The following is a 26,508-nucleotide window of genomic DNA, read 5'->3' as shown; positions in this document are numbered from 1 at the left end:
CCATGCATTAAGGGCAGCTGCGCAACAACCCAAAAACCCACAAGGATATTAACAAAATTCGTCTCAAAAGTTAATTATTTACATAAAGGATAAATTAATTTAAATTTTCCAGCCCTTCGATATCTTAATAATCGATAAAGATTCGATAGCCCCCACCGCTATAACGACCCGACTACAATTGCCATCTCTAAAAAAAAGCGAAAATCATCTTGGAGGTCTGCAGAAAACATTTTAGCTTGAAAATAACGATCTAAAGAATGGCCAACGTGGAAGCGCTTTACAAGGAACTGATCGCCGAGTGGGCGAAGCGGCCACCAAACACCGTTAAGTGCGGACAGCTGCTGGATCAACTGAAAGTAGCGCTCGTGAAGCTGGCCTTCCTGCCGACGGACGGAAACGACGCCCAGAGCTCCAAGAAGCAACTGATCCTGGCTAGGAGCGTGCTTGAGGTGGCCGTCGAGCACAGCGTGCTCAGCAAGGACCTGCTTGCCTTTGAGCGCTACATGGCGCAGTTGAAGTGCTACTACTACGACTACGCCAAGATCATTGGCGAATCGGAGAGCAAGTATAAACTGCTCGGGCTGAATCTGCTCTACCTTTTGTCCGGCAACCGGGTCTCCGACTTCCACACGGAACTGGAGCTGCTCTCCGTGGACGTCATCCAGCACAACCAGTTCATTCGGCCTATCTTGTCCCTTGAGCAGTATATCATGGAGGGACGTTACAACAAGATCTTCCAGGCCAAGTCGACGGTGCCCGTCGAGGTGTATAGCTACTTTATGGATCTGCTGATTGAAACGGTACGCGATGAGATTGGTGCCTGCATTGAGAAGTCCTACGACAAGATCTCCGCCAAGGATGCCGCAAAGCGGCTCAACCTGCGCGTCCCCGACGAGATCAAGGCCTTCGGCGAGAAGCGCCAATGGAAACTAGAGGCTAGCGGCGACTACAGCTTTACGGACCGTAGCGTCAAGCCCAAGGAGCTCCTGCCCTCCGAGGAACTGGCCGAGCAAGTGCTCAGCTACGCCCGCGACCTCGAGATGATAGTTTAAGTCTACAGCAGCCTTTAATGATCGACAGAGTAATGTTAAGAAAACAGTTCTAACACGCTGGATACCACAATTTTTATAATAATATGTAACTATATTGAAAACAAACAGAAATTAAAACTAAATCTCCTAAGCCAGTAGTATTTTATTTTTGCAAGCCTAGCAGTTTGAAACCAACGTTTCACAGCCAACTATTTTATACATGTTTCTGTGTTAATGTAACTGCCAAAAAAGCATTTAATAAATTTGTCTGATTGTCAAATTATTTTTCCCACTTCTAGATCACGATATTTCGAAAATCCCGTGACTGCTCTAAAGTCACAGCTGTTACCCAGTGTGACCGTTTTTGAGAGCCTTGAAATAGGTCTTAGTTGAAACCTGTGCGACGGCCACACTAGCGCGAACGACCGTAAAAATTTTCGCTCTGCGATTATTTGTAAAGAATTGCTTAAAAAGCAAATAGAAGAAATTATAGCATAATCCACGCCATGGCTTGTAACGCTAGCAAGACGTCGCTCCTGCGCGCCATCGCCGTAAGTCTCGACTTAACCAACAAATAGTTACGGCAGCGAATCTTCCCAACGGAATGCTCGTGTTACGTAAAACACCCGAAGTTGCCATCTAAACAATGTCGAATGTAACAAGAATTATTACAATTCCATACCGTTTTCCGCCAGAAACGAGGCTACGCCACCTGCCCGCGCCCCGTCGGAGACCTGTCCGCCGTGAACGTCAAGGTACTGGAGAACAAACTAGTGGTGGCCACCGCCGATGCCACTCTTCCCGTTTCGCGCGTGTCTTTGGTGCTGGGGTGAGTCCACGGAGCAGTATCCAATACCTTGGAGTATCCTTACCTCGATCCATTGCAGAGCCGGATCCCGAAACGAGGCATACGACACCCAGGGAGCCTCGCACCTGCTCCGTTTGGCCGGAGGGCTGAGCACCCAGAATTCGTCCGCCTTCGCCATCGCCCGCAACATCCAGCAGGTGGGCGGTACCCTGACCACATGGGGCGATCGCGAGGTCGTCGGCTACACGGTGACCACCACAGCAGACAACGCGGAGACCGGACTGCGCTACCTGCAGGACCTGCTGCAGCCAGCCTTCAAGCCCTGGGAGTTGGTCGACAATGCCAAAACAGTGGTCAACCAGCTAAACGCCGTCTCCACGGAGGTAAGCCCACAATCGAGATTTTTAAGCGGCTCATGCACTCATCATTGCTCTAGCAAAGTTTTAGCTCCTAGGAAATCACACATCCAAATAACTTTGAATAACTCCATATCCTTTACAGCAACGCGCCATTGAGCTTGTTCACAAGGCTGCCTTCCGCAACGGCCTGGGAAACTCGATCTACTCGCCCCGCTTCCAGCTGGGCAAGCTGTCCTCCGAGAGCCTGCTGCACTACGTGGCCCAGACCTTTGCCGCCGGCCGTGCCGCTGTTGTGGGTGTGGGAATCGACAACAACACCCTGGCAGGCTTCGCACAGACCTTGCAGTTCCCCAGCGGCGGCGGCAAGGCTGCCTCCGCTAACTGGTATGGTGGAGATGCCCGTAAGGACACTTCTGGCCACCGTGCGGTCGTCGCCATTGCTGGACAGGGTGGTGCCGCATCGAACCACAAGGAAGCGTTGGCCTTCGCCATTCTGGAGCAGGCGCTCGGCGCAAAGGCCGCCACCAAGCGCGGCACTTCTGCTGGACTCTTTGGCGAGGCTGTCAACTGCGCCGGCGGCGTCGGTGCCTCTGTCAAGGCTGTGAACGCCAGCTACTCGGACGCCGGACTTTTCGGTTTCGTGGTCTCCGCCGACTCCAAGGACATTGGCAAGACCGTAGAGTTCCTGGTGCGTGGCCTGAAGTCTGCTTCGGTGTCGGAGAAGGATGTGGCCCGAGGCAAGGCTCTGTTGAAGGCGCGCATCATCTCCCGCTACTCGTCGGACGGTGGTCTGATTAAGGAGATCGGTCGCCAGGCGGCGCTCACCCGGAACGTGCTGGAGGCAGACGCTCTGCTCAGCGCCATCGATGGCATCTCGCAGTCGCAGGTCCAGGAGGCGGCCAAGAAGGTGGGCAGCTCCAAGCTGGCCGTCGGCGCTATCGGCCATCTGGCGAACGTGCCCTTCGCCTCCGATTTGGCTTAAGTATATAAACACCTGTACATCTGTTAACCGTAATGTAACGACTAAATAAACCTGATCAAGGGGAACGATCCGCGAACGTAAATACTTATAAATCCTACTTTAATTGGTGTATACATAAATAATCAAACTTTGGGTTAACGATAGATAGACATTCCACGCAGGTCACACTATAAGCCAATAAAACAAATGGAATGGTTCGTAGCAACTAGACGAAGACCACGACGATGATGGCGACAAACAAGGCAATGATGACGAGCCAATAGCCCCAGGTGCTGTCTCGCCGGTTGACCTGTCCAATGCTCTGTGTTTCCCGCTGGACACCCGTTTCCACGCGGTCCATGGCGTTAGCCAAGTTGTCAAGGATATCTGTAAGGAGAAAGGGATTAGCATTGGCAGCGAAGGGATTTGGGCACACCCACTGTTCTGGTCCTCCACCTCGTTACCCAACTGTGTGGCTAGTTGGCGCTGTCTGGACAATGTGGCTGATAGCACCTCGAGTCCTTCGTTCTGCTGCGCCAGCATTTCGGTCTTTCTCTGCTTCAGGGCCTCCACATCCAAGGCGGTGTTCCGCGAGGGATTGCTTTGACCCGGCAAGAGATCCTGATCCTGCCAAGCAGAACCGGATGTCGCCAGGACATTGGAGCGGGTGCTGTTTGCAAACTTCTCACGGATCTCTCGCAGCTGCGAGGTGAGTCTGTCCCAGTCGATGCGCCGCTGCTGCAGCTCCTCCTCGGGGCTCGTCTCCCAGGTGATGGCGTTGTCCAGCACCACCTTTAGGTGCTTCACGTCCTTGGCCAGCTGCTCTATTCCGGTCTGTATGCTGCTGGACAGTTGGACGTACGAGCTCGCCTTCTGATTGAGTTGCTGACGCTGGTTGAGGTACACCAGGAGCTGATGGCGCAGTCGCTCGCAGCCCTCGTACTCGATGTCCCAGGAATCGTGATCCACCAGCGCCATTTTTATGAGTAATGATCAAAAACAGAAAACTACGCCTCCAGGAACCCACACAAAAAAAAAACAATACCACAGCAACAGCTGATAACTGATAGCTGCTGGCAAATAAGTAAGCGCGAGTACGGTCACACTACTCGTAAGGAGTAAACAAATTGTATTAAAATCATTTTGATATCAGCCGAAATACACAAAATTATGTGAGAGGACCAGGAGATGAATTATGCGTTAGGACTAGGAGAAGTAATATGCAGATTTGGCTGCAACCAAACAGCGGAGTTACTACGAACTCTTCCAAGAAACAATTTAGAAACCATGGTTCAAAAATCCCTACCTACAGATACTCGTATTAAAATATAACACATATAACGCATTATACTTTTAACAAAAAAAAAACATAAATAATTACCTATATATAACGTATGATTTCATGTAAATCTCTCCAACTTTAAGACTTTTGCCATTTCCACGTACGCCAGGGAGTCAAATAATTCCACGACATTTTAAAGGAATAGCTCAGGAAGAGCTGTAGATATTTTTAAGAAATATATATTTAATTTAAATAATTTTTTATGAACTAGTGTGAACTATTTACAGCTGAAATATAATAATTCAAGCTGGTCACTCGAAATGATGTGAAGTATGATTATTTGGCCCTTAATTCCTGAAACTACTCTCAAAAATTAGGAAATGTTTTCCAAATTGCTTCCTTTTCTGATTCTGCACAGTGGTCGAAGGGCGTATTCCTTGTGCTCGAAACTTTACTCCATACCCACACGTAATCACACCCTAACTGGCCACATTTTAAAGGTTCCAAACCTACATTTGCAGGAAAGAAGTTATGGCACCCATATTGTTATCCGGCATACAAGAGACCGATTCTACACCGACATTAATGAGATCCGAGCTGAATTGCAGTACACCATCAGGGACGGGGTGATGACCATCAGGAGCACCAACGTCCCGAAGGAGTTGGGCGGACATGGCATTGGGAAGCTACTGGCCAAGGCGGCACTGGACTACGCACTGCTCAACGGGCAATTCATTGTTATCAAGTGCCGGTTTGTCCAGTACTACATCGACAAATATGAGCCGCAATACGCCGAGTACATACTGAAATAAGCAATCCAACCCAGCGATCCAAAATTGTCAAAACAAGCAAACTTAATGAAGAAAAATAAATCCCCTGCACATACGTATGTCTGCTTTCAGATTGGTTAATTTGCTGCAGTCCTTAAAAAATCTCATGAGATTTATTTTGAATTGATTTGGCTCCATTTGTTTTTAGACGATTATTTAAAAATTACCAAATCAAAAGGGAACGTTATATTTAATGACGAAATTATATGAAGTAATAATAGTTTTCTTTATTAAAACTATTTTGTTTAGCTTCTAATAACAAATTTTTATGCATGTTGTTTTCGAACTTAAAAATATGTAAGCTAGTTTGCCCAACATTTTATAAATTTCAATTTTGTTTTGCTTAAAAAGGGTTACAAGCATAAGATAGGTAATATTCATTATTACATTTTTGGTACACGCGCTCTATTGTTTTTTGGGGGAATGATAAAAACTAAAAAATTAAGTCAGCTTTCCAAATAGAGCAGTGTGACCGTCCCGAATTCAGCAAATGGGCTTGCCGGACTGGTGCCACCCCCACACATACGATAGTTGCGACCGGCCCGGCACGGTGAACAAAGTCACGATATCGATATGGTGACACAATTCACCCACACATGCAAGCATTGGGTCACGATAGTTGCGACTTAAAGTATGAAAAATCACTGGTTTAGAATACCGCTCATTTATGAATATATCGGAAAGCGGCTGCCAGAAACTGTAAAAAGAGTAAGGAATTTGTATACTTGACTCATATTATTAAGCATAAGCGGTATGACACCTACTATTTTCTTGAAACCTCAACTGTAATATTGGTAAGGCCGCTACTGGTCGTGACAAGCCGCCAAAGCTGTGACTTGTCACGGTGAAATAATCGCACCTAGTAACAGGTACGCAACTATCGCCCATCCCTAACTCACACGTACACACAATTTATTTAGTCGTGATTTCTATTTTATTTGTTTCAAATTACAACCAAAAAGGAAACAAATCGCGACCAAAAACCGCTGGCCACAATGCCGAGTGCCTGTTCAACCGTGCGCGAGCATTCCCTTTAATCGGAAGCGAGCGCGTCCGCCGTTTTGAGCGTTTTCCGCGCGGGAGTGGGAGATCGGAAAATCCGCAGCAGGGCAAGCCATCGGTCCGCAGCAAAATAGGGATATATAGGCTATAGTAACGTAGTTCCGCACACTATCAGGGGGCCAGCATGGAGCGGCGCGTGAAGTTGAAGACGATCAATCCGCACATCACGTGCAAGATCTGCGGGGGCTACTTCATCGATGCCACCACGGTGACGGAGTGTCTGCACACATGTGAGTTGGTCCGGCATGGAACACCACCTGCCCAATAACGCCAGTGTTGCTGCCTTTACAGTTTGCAAGAGTTGCCTGGTAAAGCACCTGGAGGAGAAGAAGACCTGCCCCACCTGCGACAACATCATCCACCAGTCCCATCCCCTGCAATACATCAGCTTCGATCGCACCATGCAGGACATTGTGTACAAACTGGTGCCGAAACTGCAAGAAGGTTGGTTCGATCGTGTGTTTTCGTTTCTTCTTCTCACTCTTACCTCCAACACGAACCATTCCAGATGAATCGCGCCGGGAGCGGGACTTCTACAAGAGCAGGAACATGCCGTGCCCCAAGGACATCACGCAGAACCACGAGGATGACAACGAGAAGGTGATGGACGCCCACGCCGAGTCCGACTTCCATCGCCTGGACGAGCAAGTGAACGTGTGCCTGGAGTGCATTAGCAATAACTTCAAGAACCTGCAGAGGCGCTTTATTCGCTGCAGCTCGCAGGCGACGATAACGCACCTCAAAAAGCTGGTGGCCAAGAAGATCCTCAACGGCATTGAAAAGTACAGAGAGGTAAGCTATTTAGCTTCCACAACAATAACTTCTGAAGTGAAAGCTTAGCCCGTCAGGGTTTATGTACTTGTACGCGCATACTAAATGCTAACCACACACACCTTATCTTTCAGATCGACATTCTGTGCAACGAGGAGCTGCTCGGCAAGGATCACACGCTGAAGTTCGTCTACGTGACGCGCTGGCGCTTCCGGGATCCGCCGCTGCGGCTGCAGTTTCGTCCACGGGTCGAGCTCTAACCACAGTTTTAGTATAATGCCACAACAAATGATCTATTTTTATAATTTATTGACAAAGCGTAAATATCGTAATTAGGAGAGTCGCTAGTGTTAGTCCCCGAAACCATGAGTGTATGTGTAAATGTGCATGTATAAAGTCGTAAGTATATGGTTATCCCTCCTAGTATTAAGTAACTTACTCTTCCTAACTCGTGTGCCCCTTTTGTTGCCGCCGTCTTTGCTGCATTTGCTCATGATTTAATCAACGTTCTCCGTTTGCAATATTTTATGTTCTCCTCCTTTAGTTTGAAATATATATGTATTTATTATTTTAATGTACAAAACACACGAATGTAAATAAATTTGTAATTATGACGAATGGCGTCTGTTTAATATGGGGGGCGCCACGCGTTTCTGTAGCCAAACCGCGGAGCTCCCATGAACGGCTGTCGCTGGCGAAATCTGTAGGGGGCAGGTGGAAACGGCGGAGGATGTGGTAGCCGTTGGTATCCATATCTTTGCTGCATGGCAGACATTCCCTGCAAACGGGTTTAAATTATATTTATAAATATCTTATTAATGTCTCGTATTAGTAATAAAACTACTAACGTAGAAATCCTGGGGTGGAACTTGCAAATAGTAGTTGATGATCTTTGGAGGCGGATTATACCGATGAGGACTCCTTTGGCGGCGTCTCCGTTCACTGCTGCGACTTCGGCTGCGGTTGCGGCTCCTAGAGCGATGGCGATGCCTTCTCTCGGAAGACTTGGATCTGGAGCGAGTGCGTCTAGAGGATCTGGGCGATCTTTGGCGCAGCCTTCTCACCCGATCCTGTTCCCGAACCTCGTCCGCAAAATAGGGAACCTTGTGCTCCTTCTTTTTGCTGTCCCTCTCGCTTCTTCGCCCATGTTCTCTTTCTCGCCGGGATCGCGACCTGGTGCCACGGGAATCTACATGAAAAGAGAGGGGTTAGTCACTCCATCCAAGCCATCGTGTTTGGCGCATCCTCGGAGGTGGAATCCACATAATGCGCAGTTAAAAGTCCCATTGTCCAAGCTTCTTTGTCTGTCTGCTCGTCCAGCGTTCATTTTCATCCATTTCACATTTCACACAATATGACACTAGAAAAAAAACAACAAAAAGATGGCACTTGATCAGATTCTGATCAGATCGGATATACTATATAGTGGGTACCTCGATGATCAGATCCACAACTGCTGTCGGCGTCCATTTTCATCGGAAAATGATGGGAATGAAATAATGCACTTTCCTCGGTGTGACCGTATTCGGCTTGCACCAAGTGTGCCCGCCCACTTTTCGACGACCTATCCCTACATAAACGTTATTTTTTGAATATTTGAGAGCAACATATTCAAAATTATATTTTAAAAATGAATCATATACTTATTTAGTTTTTATTCAATCAAAATGAAGCTTTTAAGAACGAGCGAATATTTTTACTTTAGAGATATGCGTTTTCCTAACAACACTCTACAAACACAGATTCCTTTCATAAGTACACGAGAATACAATGCGATTTTTGTTTTAACTACTGAAACACAAACATATGGAAAACGCAATTAGCAGGCACAAGTAAACCAATTTTAAAACTTAAAACTAAGCGGCACATTAATGCGCTCGTTCTCCATGGAGACCACGATGAGCGGCTCCTTTTCGAGCATATCCCGCCTAGGTGAGCGGAGCAGGCGCACATCGATCTCAGCCTGACCGCCATCCGGAGAAACGTAGCACTCGCTGGGGCTGATTCGCACCAGATCCGGGACACTGCAGGTGACCTCGATGAGCTGCCTGGAGCAGAAGCTATTAGTTACGGACAAAGTGGCCAGTGGGGATCCGCCGGCTCCGAATTCCAGCGAAGCGGGCTGCACAGACCAATTCCGCTCGACGGCCATCAAAGTGGTGGTGTCCGCCTCCAATAGCTCATCCACAGGCTCCAATAGGTTGCTCTGCGTTGGCGTCGGCGAATTGGCCATACATATGGTCCGGAATAACACGGTTTCATCGGCTTCCGGCAAAAACATTAGCGAGCTCTCCGACGATTCATCAAAATCCCGATTAAGGGTAAGCGCAACATCAATAATCCGCACTACGGTGACCAAGTCCAGAATGAACTCGGGTGGTTCGTTGAGCTGGCCAATGTTGCGTACTGGCTGCTCATCCGGGAATTGGCCCCAAATGCTGTCCAGCATCGGCGATGTGAGCTTCTCCCGCTGTCGACTGCTCATCCTTTGGACCAAGCTGCGCATACGCTGTCTGTTGGGCTCGTCTCCGCAGAAAATCCGCATATTGGCCAGAGTCAGCACCTGCGCAGTCTTCTTAAGTATGTTCTTCAAGTCCTCGCGATTCGGTCGGAAAAGTATCTGTACGCAGCGCTCGCTATTTGGCGGCAATATCAGGCGGCTTGGACGCACCTCAAAGGCCTCGCTTAGGCGCAGTTTCATGAGCACGGTGGAGTCCACTGAAATACCCACAAAAGCGGTAAGAGGGCCCTTGTTGTGAAACTTGAGACTCGCAGTAAGAGGACCAGCGGATAGCTCGCATACATCACCGATGGTAAGGAAACTGGCGCCCACCGGTCCTTTTAGCAGACCCTGTATGGTGATGGACGCACTGCCGCCGTAGCCGTACAACGGGATCTCCAGGCCCGGCTGGCTGCTATTATGCGCTCCTGCCGGTGCATAAAAAGACAAGGCTCCGATGGCCGCTCCACAGACAGTGGGACAGAAGTTAATCACCACCGACCGACATTCCATGGCTTGCAGTGTGATGGTGCTGCTACCGGAGTCAACCAGCTGGAAACCGGGTCCCTGGATGCCAAGCCGAATGACGAGACGTTTGTCCGCCGTGTTTTTCACCTGCATGGACTTACGGACATCTGTACGCAGTTTTGTGCTGCCCCAACAGAGGGTCGTGTGAGTCACCTTTAAGGGCAGCAGCTTCCCATCGCGATGACTGAACTCACTGGAGTTCGAGCAGCGCGAAATACTGCGCGGTGCTGTAATAGAACTGGATCCTAGTCCACGTCTTCCGCTTGCTGCGAATCCGCTGGTGGAACTGGCCTCACTTCCCGCGGGCGAGGAGTTCGCCTTGCGTGCTACTCCACTCATGAGCTGCCTGCGGTCGGAACTAGTTGTGCTGTCCAGCAGCGGCGACGAGAGACAGCTTCTCGGGGAGGACAAGGGTGATAGGTTTTTGGCGAGGTTCGGTGAAATGCCAAAATCACGTTCTGTGGAAGAGGCCACAGCCACGTCACATCCATCCAAGCGAGTGCTGCTTAAGGATGAGGGTTTGCGCGGAATCATTCCCACTGTGGAGATCGATACCCTCTTCTTGTTCACTGGCGTCTTGTCCTCGTCCTCGTTTTCATCCTCGGTGCAGGTTAGTGGACGTATTCCGTCGCTACTGGACGGACTTGCAGATCTTGGCGAAACCTTAGTACGTCTCACTCTGCGGTTAGGCTCCTTCACCGGCGTCGAGGGCCATTCATCGATGTCAGCCTCGGCCTCCGTCTCCACGGGATCGGTGTCCGCACGGCTAATGGTAATTTGCGGCTGGTCCGCCAGCGGACTGAGCGGCTTGCGCGAGATGCTCTGCTGCAAATGACGGAAATCCGTGGAGTTTAGCACAGAGTCCGTGAAACTCATAGTGTCCGTAAGCTTGTTGGAGCCGCATAAAGTGCGCTCCGCTTGGGAGTTGCTGCTCTGGTTCTCCTTGTTTTCTCCATCATCATAATTAATGCCACGACCATGCTCCCACAGGTGGTTGACAACCTCTATAGTGGATGTATCCGAGTTTAGATCTATGTCCCTAAGCGCCTTGTCGATTGCGGAGAGACTTAGGATCTCGGAGCTCGATGGCGGACGCTTGGTCTCTTTCACGGTCACACCATTGTTGGCTTTCAGTGTCGTCTGAATCCGATCCTGCTGCATTTTTCGCATGAGATTGCGTCCGAGATTTGAGCCAGTCATGGCATCCGCCTTGGTGTAGGTTTTGTTGTCTGGCTGCGGAGTCTTTTCGCCAACTGAATCCAGGGTCGCGTTAGTTTGTGGGTCCAATAGCGGTTGAGTGGATCGGGAGCGAGTCGGGCTGCCGTTGCTCACAATATTCCATATATTTTCCGATCGTGTCTGGAAATAGTTGCCCAGCGAGAAGTCTGGGTCTCCAGCCAAGACAGAACTGAAAACGGAAAGTTTGAATTATTATTAAATTCAGAATTGTATTTTGAAGACTATATTTTGTTGCATACTTGGACACCGAGGTTTCTATTTCGGATGATGGAGGCGGTGCGGCGATCTTCTGCATCGCCTGAGTGCTCAACGTGGCCGTCGGCATGGCTGTAAACTCCTGCGCCCAGGAGATTTCACCCAGCACCAGTTTGGACTGCATTAGCTCGGCGGGAGCAAAACTCTCATCCTGACCTTCCGCCGCCAACGAGGCAGAGCCGAAGGAGAATCCCCCACCGCCGTTAAGACTTAGATCACTCATGTCTGCAGTGCGCGGTAAGCTGCGTGAGCAGTTGAACGAATCTGTGAGGCTGCTGGAGTTGGCTCGTGATAAGTGATAGCTGGTCTCCACCTGGCTGGCATCCTGCAGCTTCTTCTCCAACAGGCGAGCCTTCTCAACGAAGGAGGACTTTAGGATTTCGGCCACAGACAGGGATGGCTTCTCCCTGCGGCGCTGTTTTCCAGCCTGACAGAGTGTGGATCTGCCGGTGATCTCCGCAGGCTCAAAAGAGATGTTAGTGCCCTTGGTGGCGGGCGTGACCAAAGCGAAGGAGCCGCTGCTGTTTAGATCAATGGTTTCGTCCGTCACCAGCTCCGAGATGTTTGTAGTTGAGCGTATCTGGGGGGCAGTGCTCTTTGCTTGGCTGGGACGCGATGGTCGGGGTTTTTCCAGTGTCTCCAGCGCACGCAGTCGCTCTTCTCGGAGCCGCTCGTGGACGGCGGAGGAGTCCCGACCAGCGCCGCTCCTCCTTGCACTTTTGCTGAAACTGGACAAGTCACCAAAGACTGCAAGGAATCCAAATTACTTGCTGCTTGGGAAGATTTCCGGCGTGCCCCGCCTGCTTACCCTTTAGATTATCCATGTTCAGGATGCCCAGCGAGTTCTGGTCCATGTAGCTGCCATTTCCCTGACTTCCACCGCTTCTGTCCATTTCGCTTCGTCCTTTTACAGTTAGTGCGAACGCGTAAACAAGAAAAGGCGCGTCGGTTAGTTCGAAAATGGACGTCGATAAATGATAACAGATCCAGGGCTGCACACACGTGTCGAGGCGGCCTTTGTTAAGTTGTCCGCTCAAATGTCGAAAATTCAAATATTTTACGTGTTCCAAATTATAACACTTTGGGAAGCGCACAGATCAACACACTCAACAAATAACAAAAAACATATTTGAAAGAAAAATGTTAACACAAGTGACCAATTAACTGCGTAAAAAATCATATTTCGTTAAAAACTCGTAAAAGCGCTATGATAACCGCCAATTTCAAACAAAAGTGTAAAATAAGCTGGCGATAAACTGTAAGCTGTAAGAACAAGAGCAAAACGTGCAACGCCAACGAGCCTCCAGCCCTGGTCGTATTTTCGCCAATTCTCCCCGGCTTCCCACTTCTCCATTCCGTTCGTGCTAATTCGGCGGCTGTAATTTGTAACGAATTGTATTGGATATCCTCGTGGGCACAAACAGTAACTCCTCAAAAATGGAGGCAGCTATTCTGGACATAATCAGCGGGATCCTGGGCACGGACACGGAGCGGATTCGTCAGGTGAGCAGAGCGGGCCAAACGGCAATCCGGCGATGAAAAGGAGGTTATCCTGGGCGCCCTCCTTGTATCCATTCTGTCTGACCACTCCATTTCGGTCTGACCGCGTGGCTGCATCGACATTGCCAATATACATTTGTATATATATACGCCACATGAACACAGTGGTTTTTAAATCGGCATGTGCACATTCCTATACGTGCAAATGTTTATAAAGCACAGTGGGTTGCATCCTGTTAGTACTCGACAAAAAAAATCGTAAACTAAAAATTTAACTAACAGTTTATATTTATTTAAGATAGGCAGAGTTAATTTGTTGGAAATTTAATTTGTATTCAACTCGTTTATATTTCATTACGAGTATTAGTTCTTTTTCAAAAATGTGTGGGCTCTACGTCATTGAAATGCTGCACGTTGCTCACATGGACGCTTCCTAATTGGAAAATTATTTATGTTGATAGTATGCTACCATACGGCCATAAAAATTACTAATTAGGTTTCTTTTCTTCCGCTTTCTTAGTCAACAGCCAAGATGATGAAGGCCTACGAGAATCCCGATTCTCTGCTGGTTCTCACCCAGATTGTGATGTCGGACAGGGCGGTCCAGGAACGGCATATCGCCGCTATGCTTCTCAAGAAGCGGATCAGCAAGTTGCGCCACTGGCAGTTGGTTCCCGCCGAGCATCAGGCCGCGTGAGTTCACAGGTTACCTTTTAATGACGATACACTAATTTTTTTACCTCTTAGAATTAAAACGAACATGCTTCAGGTCCTTATTGCGGTGAAGGAAAAGACGGTGAAGGGCACGGTGGCCCAGATAATTGGATCGCTGGTGCGCCACGAGGCGGAAAAGGAACATTCCTGGATGGAGGAAATACTGAAGTTTATTTACGAACGTTGCAGCAGTCCCGATCCAACAGAAAGCGAGCGCGGCAGCTCAATCTTTACCACGCTCATGGACGCTGCTCCCGATCAGTTTTCGAACCACATGGATACTATCTTCCCGCTGTTCGCCGGCGTTCTAGTAACCGCAGAGGCGAACGGTAACATGGCCACACCCACCGTGTTTAACATGCTGGCGGGTACGTGCTACCTCCTGCCCTTCGTTAGCGGTCATAGTGGTGCTGAGCAGATTGTGGTTAAGGCTATACCGCTAATTCTCAAGGCCCTAGGCGCCTTCGCCGAAAAGGGGGATAGTCAGGAGTTCATGGGTGCTTTTGATATCATAGACGCCATGGGCGAGTATGTGCCACACTTACTGACTGGTAATGTGAAGCTGATTTTGGAGTTTTGTCTGGTGATTGCGAGCAATCAGCAGCTCGAGGATTCGATTCGAGTTCAGGTGATTACCTTTGTGGGCAGCCTAATGCGCCTGAAAAAGAAGGTTATTATGAAGCAGAAGCTGCTGGAGCCCACACTAGCGGTTATGTTCGAAGTGATGTGCCAGGACCCACTTGATGACGGTTGTAACTGCTCCTTTCTATTTCCGTACCCATGTTTGCTAATCCTATCTCCATTCTAGACGATGATTACTTTTCGTCAGAGAGCTCGAATAGCCCGTCCAATGCAGCTACGCAGACTCTGGACTTGATGGCCCTCCACATGGCGCCGGAGAAGTTTATTCCGCCACTACTGCAGCTGCTGGAGCCTGCGTTGCAGAGCCCGCAGCCCGTGCTTCGTCGTTCCTCTTTTATTTGCATGGGAGTCATTGCCGAGGGCTGCTCCGAGGCCATTGGGAACAAGTATCTGGAGGTCATGCTAAATATTGTCAAAGCTGGAATTTTTGACTCTGTTATGTTGGTGCGGGTCGCCGCATTCTTCGCTCTTGGACAGTTTTCCGAGTATCTTCAGCCCACAATCTGCAAGTTTGCTCCCCAGATTCTTCCCGTGTTGTTCGATTATCTGAGCCAGCTGGTAATGGAACTCAAGGTAGGTAATCATGCGGCCATCTTTGACCAACCTGGAATCTGTGTATTTTACATTCTTGTTTATTTGTTTGTGCTGCTTCTAAAGGCTGGCCATAACAGCAACGGGCCGAATCTCGATTCCGTTCCTGCCAAAGATTCCATAATGTACTTAGACAAGATACAGATCAAGCGCAGATCGCTCCTCGCCAAATATAGGGTGCTTTTTCGTTTTCTTACTTTTTACTTTCTACTTAATTGCACATCAAACACCCCAATTTGTGGATTAGTTTGCCAAGTTTGATTACATTTAGAGATCGGTTGTAGATATCTCATCGTCATTGGCTTATTTAACTTATCAGCATATGTTTATTGTTCATTGACTCGTTTCTTAATTGTAATCCAAATTGGCCGGAATATCACCGGGCCAAAAAGGGGGTTCTTTCTTCTTTACGCAACAAATAGTGTTTTTTGGGGACTGCATTTCCTTCTGCACGAAAACGCAACACATTGTGTGGCAAAGCACACTAAATGTATTTTCTTGCAGATTGGTACGCCGGAACCGAAACACATGGATCGTATGTTCTATGCCTTGGAGACCTTTTGCGAGAACCTGGAGGACGACATCGTTCCCCATTTACCCACGCTGATGGATCGGTAAGGCTAGACTATACATACGTAAATGGGAGTACACAGTCAGATAATCTTATTGTGCAGCCTGTTTGGGGTTCTGGAACCCCAGAACTCGTATCGAATGCGTGAAATGGGTTTGTCGGCCATAGCAGCGGTCTCAACCGCAGCTAAGGTACACTTGATGCCCTATTTCCCCAGGATCATGAGCATACTACAGGGCTGTCTGGTGAAGGAGTGCCCAAAGGAAATGCAAAGTCTGCGCATCCAAGCTATCGACACTCTGGCCGCGCTCTGTCGCGAAGTGGGCAAGGATAATATTATTCCGCTTGCCGACGATACAATGAACTTCTGTCTGATGATGCTGGAAGATGGTCCGGACGATCCTGAGTTCCGCAGGAGCATCTACAACCTGATGTCCTCCCTGTCATCGGTTGTCAACGAGAGCATGGCCTCTGTGTTCCCCAAGTTCATTGATCGCATAATGGAGTCTGTGATTTCTTCGGAGGACGTGTTGCCACATGTTTCGGACAATGCGGAGGAAGATTTGATCCTGGATACGACCGATGTAGAGATTGATTTAGATCAAACAGACGACGAAGACGACCAAGACGGCTACCAGGTGGAGAATGATTACGTTATTGAGAAGGAGGAGGCTATTATGGCACTTAAGGAGTTTGCTGCACACACGGGCGCCGCCTTTGCACCCTATTTGCAGTCTGCATTCGAGAACGTCTACAAGATGATTGATCATCCGCAGGACGACGTCCGTAAGGCGTGCATTGACGCCATTTGCGGATTCATTGTGGCTCTCTACAAGTTGGGAGATGCCGCCGGCTTGAAGCGCGCCTGCGAGATTGCCATTCCAAAGTTTGCACATATGATGCGCACTGACGACGAGGTTGGGGTCGTACTCCATCTGCTTGACGTACTCGGCGATGTCTTCAAGGATGTCCAGTTGCAGGCAATAAACAACCAGGAGCACGCCGAACTAATTTTCGGATGCATTCGGGACGTCTTCACAAATAAGATGGCCTGTCAGTTTAACGAAGAGAGCGGCGGTGGAGATGAGGAGGACTCGGAGGAAAGCGAGAACGACGAGATGCTGTTCGAGAACGCTGCCAATCTGTTCCCCTTGTTTGGCTTGGCCCTTCAGCCGGAGTTGTTCTCTCTTTATTTCGGACGCCTTTACCAATTTTATGTTCAAAGGCTGGTAAGTTTTCAACGAAATACTAAAGATGTGGCAAAGAAGAGAGGTCTTAATCCTATGGGCATACTGGAATTCAATTATTTTTCTTTCAGGCGAAGGCAAAGGAGCGCGATATTCCAGAACATCGGGCTTACATCTATGGCGCATTGGCTGACTCCTTCAAGGCGCTGAAGGGATGCTCTGCTACTTACTTTGACGGCCTGTGCCCCCTTTTTATCACCGGAACCAAGGATTCTGATGCCAAATCGCGACAGAACTCCTATTATGCACTAGGCGAACTGGTCATCCATTCCGAGGAAAAATCATTCGAGTGGGTGTCCCAAAAGCGGCAACGAACTTTTCTGGCAGAATATAATTTTGATATATTTGTTTTTTTCATTCACAGGTCGTATCCGGCAATTCTGCAAGCCCTTTCCGAAGCAATTGTCAGGGAGTCCCATCCCGCCGCCCTGGACAACATTTGCGGAGCAGTTGCTCGCCTTATAGTTACCAACCCGGATTCAGTGCCGCTTGCCCAGGTGCTGCCCGTGCTGCTCAACCATTTGCCCCTTAAGGAGGACGTAGTGGAGAACGATATGATTCAGAAGGCGTTCCGCGTTCTATACGTAAAGGCTCGCCCCAGCATTGTTGCACATCTCGAGCAAATCCTGGTCATTACCATAGAGGCGATTTACAAGAAACAGATGCCAGACGACGAGACAACCGAGAGCGCAGTGGCCCTCATCAAAGAGATTCGCGCCAATTACCCGGAACAGTTTAACCAAGTATCAAACGCGAATCCGGAAGTGTTTAATTATGTGCAAACTCTGTAAGCCCACATATCCCAGCAAAAACCACCAAAAAGCTCTGCACACAACACACATCATCTGCACCTACTTGGCTAATGCCCAACGCCCTTCGCCCGCAGATTCATATATTGGAAGTGATGCAAGTGTCGCAAGGAAGCTTTTTTATACGAATAGTTTCGAAATAGTCTTAAATTTCAGTTGTGCTTCTTTGGAGTTTAATCATTCAAGATTAGCGATCTTAAAAATTGCGAGAAGTAGCTTTTCTACCGGCCGAAAAACAGCGGCAAATGTTTTCTAATTTATAACCACATCCAGTGAAACATGAATATGTATTGAAACAATAAAGAGATTACTTGTTTTCATTTAAAATCTCTTTTCTTCAATCGTCAGGCAGTGTATCCTAACTTATAGTTTTTGTGTAATCTCTACCAGTGTGCATTTCGTCGGATGGCAACTTCCCGGACGATGTCTGCATGATTAGCGTGCAGCTTAAGATTAGAGTCAACGTCCGTCCAGCGCACATTGGTGGCATCGTCACCGGCCACTAGCTCCAATTGCCCCACTTGGCTTCCGTCTTCGTCGTGAAAGTTCAGCGCAGTGGTTTCCATCCAAGCGTTGTCCGTGTTTCGAAAATCGTCTACGTAGCCTTGATATACATGGACGCCGCCCGCTTGGAAAAACCGCTCCACCATGTTGGCCTTGTCCGTAAAGTTCAATGCCTCCTCGGTGAACTCCCGCTTTAGAGTGACACTTACATTCTCGCCGGGATCGACCATCCCACCGGGAATGGCCCACAACTTGTTGTCGGACCGCTGTATGGCGACCATCTGTAAGATATTCCTGGCGGAAAGACAGACGGAATTCACATCAACGCACTTGACGGCAATTGAGCCAACTTACTTGCCGGTGTCAGGGTTGGCCACAATGGCTCCTTCGTCGTTCCGCTTCCAGCGCGTGACAATAGGATCTGCGGCATGATTGGGACCCCATCGGCCTAGTGAACCACGGCCGGTAAGTCCTGTACGCCCGATCGGATTCAGGGGCAGTCCATTCTGCACGTTGTAGGCACCGTGGAAGGACTCGCGATTAACCTGGCCATCCAGCTGGTTCCACTGTGGTCGGAATGTGTCGCTGGGCAGCGGAGGATCAGCCCACACCTGCCCGCCAATGTGTGGCGCCGTGTACGCCGGCGGGCAGTAGTCTGGGAACGGCTCCGACCAGAAGACCTGTTCGTCGGACACTGGGTACCGGAGCACGGAGCTGCGTGGGTACATATTGTTGCGGCACATCAGGTGCCGGAAAATGCCCGGCTTCACCATCGAGGACATCATCAGTGTGGAGGTTAGGGAGTTTTCCAAGAGCAGTACCAAAAACAGAAGCGGCAGCAGTGTAAACTCGAGACTCGTCATTGGACTGAATTCTCTGAGCAACAAACACAAAGAAATGATTTTGTTTACGCACACCAGCGGTCATAAACTTAGTGCTGGGAATTAGTGTGTTGCATTTTGATAAGATAGATAACAAAATTAATAAGTTTCGTAAGGAGAAAGAGAAAGAAGAATAGCGCACAGAATTATTTGAAATTTTCAATTTACAAATTATGCTGAAAATTGAAAAGTAGATTGCGCGTTTTGCTAGTTTTACAGCCCCTGCCGTAAGCACTGCATTACTTGAAAACGATTTATTTATAGGACCGGCTGGTCACACTAGGTCGCATATTTTGAATCTCAAAGACTCGGTTTATTAAGATGTTTTGTTGTTTTGAGTAAATACAAAAATTTGAAGCCAACTAACTTAGAATGCCTGGTTTCCACCGAATGCCCCTAACCAAATGAGACGCCAACATTCTCGTCACAGGCTAGTCCTGACGCAGCGTCAGAGTTCGAACTTCAATGCCATCCTTGGTGATGATGTTGATCAGCACAGAGTCGCCGGTGTAGATGTCGCGTTCAGCGGCCGAGATGAAGGTATCGGAGGCAACGCTCACGGCCCGCTCCTTGGTCAACTTGATCTTGTCGGCGTCAGCCAAGTTCATGTTCTTGTGGCCAATCTGGTTGTCCAACACAGGTTGCAGCAGCGTGCCGGCAGTGCCGCCGGCGCGGTATGTAGCCTTTTCGCAGTGACCGATGGGATCGTACGAGTAGACGACACCCTTGCCCTCGTTGTCAATACCGGCCAGAATGTTCGACACGTAGTACGGGAAGAAGCGGCGATTGTACATGGCGATGGAGAGCATCTGCGCGACGGCCTCCGTGGTCATGGTGCGCAGATGGGTATGCTCGTAGCTCTGCATGCGCACCTTCATCGATCCGGTCAGCGAGAGGGTGTCCGCCCAGCAGCCTGTGGAACCCAGCACCGTCTGGGGGGACAGCTTGAAGAGTTTGCTTTGCGTTCGGGAGTGAATGTTGTAGCCACTGCTCAGGCGGGTGTCAGCTGCAATCACGGCGAAGTCATCTCCGGCGATGGCCACAATGGAGCTGCAAAGGTAGGACACTCCGGTTAGCTGGAAACAATCAGCCGCATCGCGATTCCGCCGAGAAACGGCAACTCACCCGCCATTGGACTCGTAGGGCGAGAAGTCAGCATGCTTCATGCCGGGAACCTGGTAGTCCGGGAATTGCTCAAAGCCCAATCGGCTCATGTTTTGTGCTCAAATTTACCAATTAACTCGGCAAGTGAAAAAACGAACGAAATGATTTGCAAGTTTGCAAGCGGCTAACCAAAATCACAAAATCAGTGTGACCGTTGTTGAATAACGAACACAGCCTGCTTATTAACGTTATCGATAGGTATCGTTGATTTTTTAAAAATTTTTACCAGCAGGAAGCAGGAAGCAGTAGGTGTTGGAATTAATTCATAGCGTTTTACGAAAGATGGCGCTAGCCAACTATTCATAGTCACACAGCAAAAGTAAATACTCTCCTGGAAGCTACTGACAGCGCATCTTTACCAGTATATAACATTGCATTATTGTGTTTAAAGCAATTGTTGTATCAAACATGTCGAAGTTTGTGCCTGAAAAATCGTTTTTGCGGGGGGTGTTACTTCATTATTTTAACATGAAGAAAAGTGCCGCCGAAAGTTATCGTATTTTAGTGGAAGTATACGGTGAACATGCTCTCGCTGAGCAAACATGCAGAAAGTGGTTTGCGCGGTTTAAAAGTGGAAATTTTGACTTGGAAGACAAGGAACGTCCTGGAAAACCGAAAAAGTTCGAAGATGAAGATTTGGTGACGTTGCTCGATGAAGACCCGAGCCAAACACTTCTGAAGTTGTCTACATCACTTGGAGTCGACTTTTCGACGGTCGGAAAACGCCTCAAAGCCATAGGAAAGGTACAAAAACAGGGAACAAGGCATTGCAGGAAAAGCGGCCGCAATATAAAGATCGTCACGACAAAGTAATTTTGCGAAAGTCGTGAAAAGCTATTTGGAAACGCTGAAATGGGAAGTTCTGCCCCATCCGCCACTTCCACCGGACATTGCTTCATTCGATTATCATTTGTTCCGATCCATGGCGCATGGCTTGTCAGAGCAGCACTTCGAAAACTACATGACCAAAAATTGGATCGATTCATTCATCGAATGAAAAGAAGAATTTTTTCGACGCGGTATTTGAGCTTTACCAGAAAGATAGCAAAAAAGTTGTAGATAACGATGGACAATACTTTGAATAATGCTACTGTAATGATACCATCATAATAAATCACAGAAATTTGCAAAAAAAAAAGCTACGAATTAATTCCAACACCTAGTATTTATATACCTAAAAATGTAAATTTTACATTTCATTTCTTTTTACGAACTCTAAACGGATTTTAAACGGAAACAATAAACGAAACTAGATTTGATTAAAATGTATATTTTAATGAACAGCTCGGTTATTTTCAACAATCTTTGGATAAAAAAAGTGCAAATGTTTGATTTAAGCTATAGCGGCCAGGTTTTCAATACGTTCTCTTTGCAGTTGCCCCCGGTTCTTCTCGACCAACGCCTTGACGTCATAAAACCATTTACCTGCCGGAAAAACATTAAAATTTCATTCAAAAGTAAAACAAGTACATTAAAGAAACTATTTACCGATGCTGGTGTTTAGCAGACAGTCCTTAAACGTCTGACATCCCTCCATGCTCGAAAGCACGCCGAAGACCGAGAGATCCGCCAAACTGGGCTGTTTTCCGCCCATGAATTTTGTATTCCTCTTTTTCAGCTCATTGGTCCACTGGTCAAGGGCATCGTACATGTGCGATCGGACGTCGTCGGTGAGGGCGTGTCGGCGTTTTAGAATCTTAGCAATGGCCCACATGGCGGTGGCACCACAGTATACCATCAGGTCGCGCTCCCATTTGGGGAAGTGAACGTCCCACTCGCCAGCTTGCGAGAACCACTCAAAAGTCTCTAGGGATTCGCCCATGGTTTGATAGCAGTTGGGCGATATCAGGTGCACCAGGTGGCTGTCGGCCCAGCTTCTCCACTTGCGATCGGTTCTAAAAATGGACACACGTGATCAAAATACTTGCTGGTGGGAATACATGATCCTGAATAACTTACTCTTCCGTTTCCTTGGAAACCCCCTTGGGCGTGTGCTCGCGGTACATGAGGAAGTATTTATTTAATATGTCGTTCTTCTTTTTGCCATCATCGTCGAAAAAGGATGTGTGAGGATAGAACTGCGCCAGCTCGCCGATGTCAGTGCGCTTGTCCTGCAGGTAGGTTGCTATAAGGGATATAATGGCACTCGAGTCCACCATCTGAACGTATTGGCCGTCCTGCTGTCGGATGAGCACCATCGGCACCTTCTTCACCGAAGACCAGCGAATGTCCTGCCGCAGAACGGCATCCACTTCGACCACCGCATAGGAGATGCCCATGAAGTCGAGGAAGGCGCGCACCTTGCAGCAGAAGGGACACGTCTGGAACTGGAACAGCACAATGTCCAGACCGGACGTGTCCTTGGGGTTAACATAGCGCTTGGTTATCCGCACTCCAGCCGGAATCCCTCCCAGGCACGTCGGCTTTGTCTCCTCATGCTCCTTGTGCGAACTGCCGTCCGTCCAGCGCTGGTACATCGTGTACACCGAACCGGTGGCCGCACCCACTGTCGCCCCCAAAACTGCAAGCTTAAAAGTTCCGTTTGGCTTCTTCTTGCCTCCGCCGTTTTCCACTGCCACTGCAAACTGGCGGCGTGCAAATGCAACATCCGGATTTCGTTTACGGGTCAACAGGCGTAAGGCGCCGCTTCTGCTTGCTGGCGGTAGGGGACGGACGCCTGCCAGAGCGGTGGCAGTAGCTAGCCGAAAACATGACATAATTCGCACCTTTGTTTTGACTTATACTTAATATTATGCAAAAATTAGCGACTTATCAGCCGCGACTAGATGACCAGTGTGTAATAATACAAAAAGTTTTTTGGGTTCCAAGATATACCAAAGTTTAAAATATACCAAAAACGGTCACCTTGTAGAATGAGTTCGGGATGGGAGATCAATTGTTAATTTTTTTAACTACTGTTAGAGCATATATCCTTTATTAATTATAATCAAAATATTCGTTAAATAAAAGGGAATAACATCATTTTGTGCCAAACATATAACGTTGCAATATTTTATATAAAAACTTCTGAACTTGCATTAAAAAGTATTATCGATAGTTAGCACCAGAGCTGTTGGGAAGCAATACCATCTCTACAGAATACAAAAAACAAACTTTTTGTAGTTGTTTTTTTTTTGCAATCCTCGCGACTTTTGTTTATAAACAAAACCAGCGTAGCGATGTCTGCTTCTGCCGACAGTTTGGCCGCCGCCGCGTCCCTGGACAAGTACGGGGATGAAGACATCTTCAGCCTGCTAATCCGCTACGGACTTTATGTGGGTGCCCTCTTCCAGTTCGTTTGCATTTCGGCCGCAGTGCTGATGGAGAATAACCCGGATGGCAATAGTAACCCGGAGACCGGCGAAGTGACGGAGCGGGAGGGCGAGCCGGTCCGGACACGTCTGCACAAGATCCGGAAGCTGGAGAAGAAGAAGCGACGATAGATGTAGCCATCCGTAATCCATAGCTAGCCTAAGTACTCTCGAATGCATTTATTAAGATTATTGTAATAAAAACCTAGTCTACAGTGTTTAAAGTAGAAACATGAACCTGAACATTTAAAATCTCATTCATGCACGCTAATAATGGCGTCTAGTCCTGAGTTTCTATGGAAAAGGTACATACATACATACATATGAAAGGATTATCTACTCTGGCAGGCACACCTTCAAACGTGATTTGGAATCTCATTTGCTTTCTGTGGCATTCCCTGAGCGTGAATCATCTCCCCAGCCCTTGATCGACGTTTTTTGGGTGAGGTTGCCGCCCTGGCACGATTTTTTGCACATGACTCAGGGGGGAAAGCTGTACGCCCCCTGGGAAAACCACCACCCACAGTGGAAAAACTGCTGTTTAGTTTGGCTGTTATCTTTAATTTGGGAATAATATAAATTATAATAATCGTATAGTTATTATGTTGCTTGCAATGTTGTTGTTTCTTGTTTGTTTTACTTCCCTTTTAACTATGTACGTATGCATGTGTGTAGTGTGTGTGTGTGTGTGTTGAATGCTTTCTCTCTCTCTTGCTCTTTCTATATATATATATATCAGTATATATATATAGTAGAGTCCATGCCGAAGGATGCACAGACAATTATCACTATGAATTATTATTAGTTTTATGCAGTATTTAGTTTTCGTTTTTTCATGAATTTTGCGTGGAATTACATTTTTAAGTCAAAACTCATTGTGAATCTTACGTTTTTGGGGTCGCAAAAGGGGCGTGGCAGGTCAAGGCGGTGAAGGGACATCTCGTTTCAAAAACGATCAAATTTCAAATACAACAACTAGTTAAATGGATATCGAAAATAGGTGTGGGTAGAAGGGGGATTAGCGGAGGATAGACGGATGGTAAATCATATCTGTGTAGCAAGATATAGGATCTGATCTAGGGCCAGAATGTCTAGATGTGGCTATGTTAAATTCGAAAGTCTCGGTACTGTTTTGTTTTTCGGCGTTACGCTATTTACTCGTACTTTTACTTTTTTTGTTTTCTAATTCGCTTTATCGTTATTTATCATTATCATCAGTGTTGTTGTTGTTGTCTAAATTATTGTTTAGTTACTCACAAGTGTAGAGTCATCATCGTCACAAAATATAGTATATAATATATATTTGCTTTAACCCACACACAAAACATGTTCACATCCTGCTAACCCACCATCGCTCTCTCTGCTTCCGTATCGATCGCTTCTGGCTTCTGGCTACGGTCCTTTTGCCCCCGGGACGCTGGAGCTGGAGTTGGAGCTGAAGTTGGAGCCGAGGTGGAGGTCCAACTAAGCCTCGGGCAGCGGCTTCAGCTCCTTTATCTGCTTGATCAGATAGGCCTTCTCATCGTTGAACTGCTCGTCCTCGGAGCGATCCGTGTGGAAGTTGGTCAGAAAGTCGACCAGCTTTGTCTGGTTGCGTAGCAGGATGTCCAGAATGGGCTTCGGCTTGTTGGGATTTGCCACGAACACCTTGAAGACGTGAAACGCCTCGAACTGGATGTTGCGCGATTTCTCCTTGAGCATGTTCATCATTAGCTTGAGGTTCTCCGGCTCGGATATGTAGCGTGTCATCACGGTGAAGTTGTGCCGGTCCAGCAGCAGTTCCCCAAGCAGCTTCAAGCTCTGACGCCGCGTCACATAGTTCTCCGAGTTAAGCAGGCGCTGGTAGTGCTGCGAGAAAAACTTGTCGTAGTTGGCGTCCAGGAACTCCGCGCACAGCAGCTTGTGGCGCGTGAGCAGCTCCTTGAACGTAGAGAAGGCATCGCTGGCAATGTCAAAGGTGGAAACCTCCACGTAGCGGAAGAACTTGAAGAACTCATCCGAGTGCAGCATGATCTTGGCCAGCGCCTCGTACCGGGCGCACTCCCTTAGCATGGTACCGGAGTTCAGGGCGATCTCCGGATGCGCATCCTCGTAACCGGCCATCAGGGTGAACAGGATCTCCGGCTTCGTGCATATATACTCGACGGTGGGCGAACGGGTGCCAATTTGGCGGCGCAGCACATTGTTGAAAATGAGCGCCACATGCTTCTTGCCCTCGAAGTCGATGCGATGCAGGTTCTGGATGAGCAGCAGCAGCAGGTTGCTGTTGTACAGCTCCTGGGACAGCTGGGCCACCACATAGTCCGCCGGCGGCTCGGCATCGCTGCTCCCGTAGAGCATGTTCTTGATCGAGACCAGGTTCTTGCTTACGTCTTCCTGCGCCTTCTCCACCTTGCGGTCGCCCGCCTCCAGGGCGTTGATCGCCTCCTTCAGCGACTTGACCAGCTCTACTGGCGACTTCTGAGACTTCCCGAACAGTGGCATTTCGCTGTCTTTTCACTCGAAATAGGACTTGGACTTGGATTTGGATTGGGACTTGGCTGTGGATGTGGTTGTCGTTGTGGTTTAGTTGGCCTGTCGATGATGTCTCGTATCTTCTGCCGATTATGCTGCTGTTCAGGGCCCTTCGAGTGCTGGCTTTGTGGTCGTTCTGACAGTTGCCCAATTACCGACAGCGAAGACGCGGAAAACAATGCTTGGCAATATTATCACGGTGGAATATTCTATTATTATATATTATTTTTTTCTTGTCTTCTTCCAGGGATGAACAATTTCGATTGGCCGTTTCGATAGGCCGTCTGTTTGATAGGACTATCGCAACGGTGGCGTGCAGTGTTGTGAAGGTTCGTCAACTAAACACGACACATAAATTCAATTTTAAATTAAGAAATGACCAATTATTTTACATGTTTATAATTATGTCCTTTTTTTTTTATAATTTCCATTAA

The 26,508-nt window shown here is 48.1% G+C and overlaps 13 protein-coding genes across 17 annotated transcripts; 6 read left to right on the top strand and 7 right to left on the bottom strand.

The window, feature by feature from the left end:
* The first annotated feature begins 173 nt into the window (after positions 1 to 173).
* On the top strand, positions 174 to 1,182 carry LOC6534440 (26S proteasome non-ATPase regulatory subunit 8). Its single transcript, XM_002095081.4, has one exon. It carries the CDS (start codon positions 258 to 260, stop codon positions 1,050 to 1,052), a length of 795 nt encoding a protein of 264 aa, XP_002095117.1. The 5' UTR covers positions 174 to 257; the 3' UTR covers positions 1,053 to 1,182.
* A 229-nt stretch (positions 1,183 to 1,411) lies between these two features.
* On the top strand, positions 1,412 to 3,262 carry LOC6534439 (cytochrome b-c1 complex subunit 2, mitochondrial). The gene is made up of 4 exons (XM_002095080.4): positions 1,412 to 1,582; positions 1,727 to 1,860; positions 1,919 to 2,222; positions 2,341 to 3,262. The coding sequence occupies exons 1-4, from the start codon at positions 1,538 to 1,540 to the stop codon at positions 3,178 to 3,180; spliced, it is 1,323 nt and encodes a 440-aa protein (XP_002095116.1). The 5' UTR covers positions 1,412 to 1,537; the 3' UTR covers positions 3,181 to 3,262.
* On the bottom strand, positions 3,263 to 4,212 carry LOC6534438 (syntaxin-8). Its single transcript, XM_002095079.3, has 2 exons — positions 3,600 to 4,212; positions 3,263 to 3,546 (listed from the first exon to the last, which is right to left on the bottom strand). Exons 1-2 carry the CDS (start codon positions 4,135 to 4,137, stop codon positions 3,386 to 3,388), a joined length of 699 nt encoding a protein of 232 aa, XP_002095115.1. The 5' UTR covers positions 4,138 to 4,212; the 3' UTR covers positions 3,263 to 3,385.
* A 143-nt stretch (positions 4,213 to 4,355) lies between these two features.
* LOC6534437 lies at positions 4,356 to 5,422 on the top strand. The gene is made up of 2 exons (XM_002095078.4): positions 4,356 to 4,374; positions 4,963 to 5,422. Exon 2 carries the CDS (start codon positions 5,071 to 5,073, stop codon positions 5,251 to 5,253), a length of 183 nt encoding a protein of 60 aa, XP_002095114.3. The 5' UTR covers positions 4,356 to 4,374; positions 4,963 to 5,070; the 3' UTR covers positions 5,254 to 5,422.
* Positions 5,423 to 6,157: 735 nt separating this feature from the next.
* On the top strand, positions 6,158 to 7,467 carry LOC6534436 (polycomb group RING finger protein 3). The gene is made up of 4 exons (XM_002095077.3): positions 6,158 to 6,563; positions 6,625 to 6,777; positions 6,842 to 7,125; positions 7,239 to 7,467. The coding sequence occupies exons 1-4, from the start codon at positions 6,458 to 6,460 to the stop codon at positions 7,362 to 7,364; spliced, it is 669 nt and encodes a 222-aa protein (XP_002095113.1). The 5' UTR covers positions 6,158 to 6,457; the 3' UTR covers positions 7,365 to 7,467.
* Positions 7,468 to 7,643: 176 nt separating this feature from the next.
* LOC6534435 (female-specific protein transformer) lies at positions 7,644 to 8,666 on the bottom strand. Of its 2 annotated transcripts, XM_002095076.3 has the most exons (3): positions 8,538 to 8,635; positions 7,953 to 8,293; positions 7,644 to 7,882 (listed from the first exon to the last, which is right to left on the bottom strand). In XM_002095076.3, the coding sequence occupies exons 1-3, from the start codon at positions 8,578 to 8,580 to the stop codon at positions 7,733 to 7,735; spliced, it is 534 nt and encodes a 177-aa protein (XP_002095112.2). In that variant the 5' UTR covers positions 8,581 to 8,635; the 3' UTR covers positions 7,644 to 7,732. The 2 variants fall into 2 exon arrangements, with proteins under 2 accessions (XP_002095112.2, XP_015050633.1); XM_015195147.2 differs by lacking the exon at positions 7,644 to 7,882 and having other exon boundaries at positions 8,221 to 8,464; positions 8,538 to 8,666.
* A 78-nt stretch (positions 8,667 to 8,744) lies between these two features.
* LOC6534434 lies at positions 8,745 to 12,565 on the bottom strand. The gene is made up of 3 exons (XM_002095075.4): positions 12,435 to 12,565; positions 11,611 to 12,373; positions 8,745 to 11,540 (listed from the first exon to the last, which is right to left on the bottom strand). Exons 1-3 carry the CDS (start codon positions 12,517 to 12,519, stop codon positions 8,948 to 8,950), a joined length of 3,441 nt encoding a protein of 1,146 aa, XP_002095111.1. The 5' UTR covers positions 12,520 to 12,565; the 3' UTR covers positions 8,745 to 8,947.
* A 63-nt stretch (positions 12,566 to 12,628) lies between these two features.
* Positions 12,629 to 18,027, top strand: LOC6534433 (importin-4). 4 transcript variants are annotated; one of them, XM_039374013.1, is made up of 10 exons: positions 12,629 to 13,129; positions 13,647 to 13,819; positions 13,874 to 14,589; positions 14,649 to 15,055; positions 15,140 to 15,250; positions 15,578 to 15,687; positions 15,748 to 16,873; positions 16,963 to 17,180; positions 17,256 to 17,678; positions 17,778 to 18,027. In XM_039374013.1, the coding sequence occupies exons 1-10, from the start codon at positions 13,064 to 13,066 to the stop codon at positions 17,794 to 17,796; spliced, it is 3,369 nt and encodes a 1,122-aa protein (XP_039229947.1). In that variant the 5' UTR covers positions 12,629 to 13,063; the 3' UTR covers positions 17,797 to 18,027. The 4 variants fall into 4 exon arrangements, with proteins under 4 accessions (XP_039229947.1, XP_002095110.2, XP_039229948.1 ...); XM_002095074.3 differs by lacking the exon at positions 15,140 to 15,250; XM_039374014.1 differs by having other exon boundaries at positions 17,256 to 18,027.
* Positions 17,851 to 19,291, bottom strand: LOC6534432 (ADP-ribose pyrophosphatase, mitochondrial). Its single transcript, XM_002095073.4, has 2 exons — positions 18,559 to 19,291; positions 17,851 to 18,498 (listed from the first exon to the last, which is right to left on the bottom strand). The coding sequence occupies exons 1-2, from the start codon at positions 19,065 to 19,067 to the stop codon at positions 18,084 to 18,086; spliced, it is 924 nt and encodes a 307-aa protein (XP_002095109.1). The 5' UTR covers positions 19,068 to 19,291; the 3' UTR covers positions 17,851 to 18,083.
* An 85-nt stretch (positions 19,292 to 19,376) lies between these two features.
* On the bottom strand, positions 19,377 to 20,403 carry LOC6534431 (proteasome subunit beta type-1). The gene is made up of 2 exons (XM_002095072.3): positions 20,211 to 20,403; positions 19,377 to 20,135 (listed from the first exon to the last, which is right to left on the bottom strand). Exons 1-2 carry the CDS (start codon positions 20,297 to 20,299, stop codon positions 19,517 to 19,519), a joined length of 708 nt encoding a protein of 235 aa, XP_002095108.1. The 5' UTR covers positions 20,300 to 20,403; the 3' UTR covers positions 19,377 to 19,516.
* Positions 20,404 to 21,503: 1,100 nt separating this feature from the next.
* On the bottom strand, positions 21,504 to 23,054 carry LOC6534430 (prostaglandin E synthase 2). The gene is made up of 3 exons (XM_002095071.3): positions 22,209 to 23,054; positions 21,738 to 22,144; positions 21,504 to 21,674 (listed from the first exon to the last, which is right to left on the bottom strand). The coding sequence occupies exons 1-3, from the start codon at positions 22,964 to 22,966 to the stop codon at positions 21,583 to 21,585; spliced, it is 1,257 nt and encodes a 418-aa protein (XP_002095107.1). The 5' UTR covers positions 22,967 to 23,054; the 3' UTR covers positions 21,504 to 21,582.
* Positions 23,055 to 23,294: 240 nt separating this feature from the next.
* On the top strand, positions 23,295 to 23,797 carry LOC6534429 (protein anon-73B1). The gene has a single exon (XM_002095070.4). The coding sequence runs from the start codon at positions 23,429 to 23,431 to the stop codon at positions 23,690 to 23,692; it is 264 nt and encodes an 87-aa protein (XP_002095106.1). The 5' UTR covers positions 23,295 to 23,428; the 3' UTR covers positions 23,693 to 23,797.
* Positions 23,798 to 24,100: 303 nt separating this feature from the next.
* Positions 24,101 to 26,342, bottom strand: LOC6534428 (protein Mo25). Its single transcript, XM_002095069.3, has one exon. The coding sequence runs from the start codon at positions 26,042 to 26,044 to the stop codon at positions 25,025 to 25,027; it is 1,020 nt and encodes a 339-aa protein (XP_002095105.1). The 5' UTR covers positions 26,045 to 26,342; the 3' UTR covers positions 24,101 to 25,024.
* Between the last annotated feature and the right edge of the window lie 166 nt (positions 26,343 to 26,508).

This window comes from Drosophila yakuba, chromosome 3L, assembly GCF_016746365.2.
Source record: "Drosophila yakuba strain Tai18E2 chromosome 3L, Prin_Dyak_Tai18E2_2.1, whole genome shotgun sequence".
Taxonomy (NCBI): Eukaryota; Metazoa; Arthropoda; class Insecta; order Diptera; family Drosophilidae; genus Drosophila; species Drosophila yakuba.
Note: the sequence above shows the minus strand (reverse complement) of the source record. Positions and strands in the feature narration are given on the sequence as shown.

Coding starts and splice junctions, on each gene's coding strand:
- LOC6534439 (XM_002095080.4), top strand. CDS start 1,538: ATGGCTTGTAACGCTAGCAAGACGTCGCTCCTGCGCGCCATCGCC. Junction 1,583..1,726: donor CGCTCCTGCGCGCCATCGCC/GTAAGTCTCGAC, acceptor GTTTTCCGCCAG/AAACGAGGCTACGCCACCTG. Junction 1,861..1,918: donor CGCGTGTCTTTGGTGCTGGG/GTGAGTCCACGG, acceptor GATCCATTGCAG/AGCCGGATCCCGAAACGAGG.
- LOC6534436 (XM_002095077.3), top strand. CDS start 6,458: ATGGAGCGGCGCGTGAAGTTGAAGACGATCAATCCGCACATCACGTGC. Junction 6,564..6,624: donor GACGGAGTGTCTGCACACAT/GTGAGTTGGTCC, acceptor CTGCCTTTACAG/TTTGCAAGAGTTGCCTGGTA. Junction 6,778..6,841: donor GGTGCCGAAACTGCAAGAAG/GTTGGTTCGATC, acceptor GAACCATTCCAG/ATGAATCGCGCCGGGAGCGG.
- LOC6534433 (XM_039374013.1), top strand. CDS start 13,064: ATGGAGGCAGCTATTCTGGACATAATCAGCGGGATCCTGGGCACGGAC. Junction 14,590..14,648: donor CCAGGACCCACTTGATGACG/GTTGTAACTGCT, acceptor TCTCCATTCTAG/ACGATGATTACTTTTCGTCA. Junction 15,688..15,747: donor TTACCCACGCTGATGGATCG/GTAAGGCTAGAC, acceptor CTTATTGTGCAG/CCTGTTTGGGGTTCTGGAAC.
- LOC6534434 (XM_002095075.4), bottom strand. CDS start 12,519: ATGGACAGAAGCGGTGGAAGTCAGGGAAATGGCAGCTACATGGACCAG. Junction 12,374..12,434: donor GAACATGGATAATCTAAAGG/GTAAGCAGGCGG, acceptor GATTCCTTGCAG/TCTTTGGTGACTTGTCCAGT. Junction 11,541..11,610: donor ATAGAAACCTCGGTGTCCAA/GTATGCAACAAA, acceptor TTCCGTTTTCAG/TTCTGTCTTGGCTGGAGACC.
- LOC6534429 (XM_002095070.4), top strand. CDS start 23,429: ATGTCTGCTTCTGCCGACAGTTTGGCCGCCGCCGCGTCCCTGGACAAG.
- LOC6534437 (XM_002095078.4), top strand. CDS start 5,071: ATGACCATCAGGAGCACCAACGTCCCGAAGGAGTTGGGCGGACATGGC.
- LOC6534435 (XM_002095076.3), bottom strand. CDS start 8,580: ATGAAAATGGACGCCGACAGCAGTTGTGGATCTGATCATCGAG. Junction 8,294..8,537: donor TTGTGGATCTGATCATCGAG/GTACCCACTATA, acceptor CTTTTCATGTAG/ATTCCCGTGGCACCAGGTCG. Junction 7,883..7,952: donor TTCCACCCCAGGATTTCTAC/GTTAGTAGTTTT, acceptor ACCCGTTTGCAG/GGAATGTCTGCCATGCAGCA.
- LOC6534440 (XM_002095081.4), top strand. CDS start 258: ATGGCCAACGTGGAAGCGCTTTACAAGGAACTGATCGCCGAGTGGGCG.
- LOC6534431 (XM_002095072.3), bottom strand. CDS start 20,299: ATGAGCCGATTGGGCTTTGAGCAATTCCCGGACTACCAGGTTCCCGGC. Junction 20,136..20,210: donor CCCTACGAGTCCAATGGCGG/GTGAGTTGCCGT, acceptor CTACCTTTGCAG/CTCCATTGTGGCCATCGCCG.
- LOC6534428 (XM_002095069.3), bottom strand. CDS start 26,044: ATGCCACTGTTCGGGAAGTCTCAGAAGTCGCCAGTAGAGCTGGTCAAG.
- LOC6534430 (XM_002095071.3), bottom strand. CDS start 22,966: ATGTCATGTTTTCGGCTAGCTACTGCCACCGCTCTGGCAGGCGTCCGT. Junction 22,145..22,208: donor GTTTCCAAGGAAACGGAAGA/GTAAGTTATTCA, acceptor GTCCATTTTTAG/AACCGATCGCAAGTGGAGAA. Junction 21,675..21,737: donor TCTGCTAAACACCAGCATCG/GTAAATAGTTTC, acceptor TTTTTCCGGCAG/GTAAATGGTTTTATGACGTC.
- LOC6534432 (XM_002095073.4), bottom strand. CDS start 19,067: ATGACGAGTCTCGAGTTTACACTGCTGCCGCTTCTGTTTTTGGTACTG. Junction 18,499..18,558: donor GCCAACCCTGACACCGGCAA/GTAAGTTGGCTC, acceptor TCTTTCCGCCAG/GAATATCTTACAGATGGTCG.
- LOC6534438 (XM_002095079.3), bottom strand. CDS start 4,137: ATGGCGCTGGTGGATCACGATTCCTGGGACATCGAGTACGAGGGCTGC. Junction 3,547..3,599: donor CGAGGTGGAGGACCAGAACA/GTGGGTGTGCCC, acceptor TTCTCCTTACAG/ATATCCTTGACAACTTGGCT.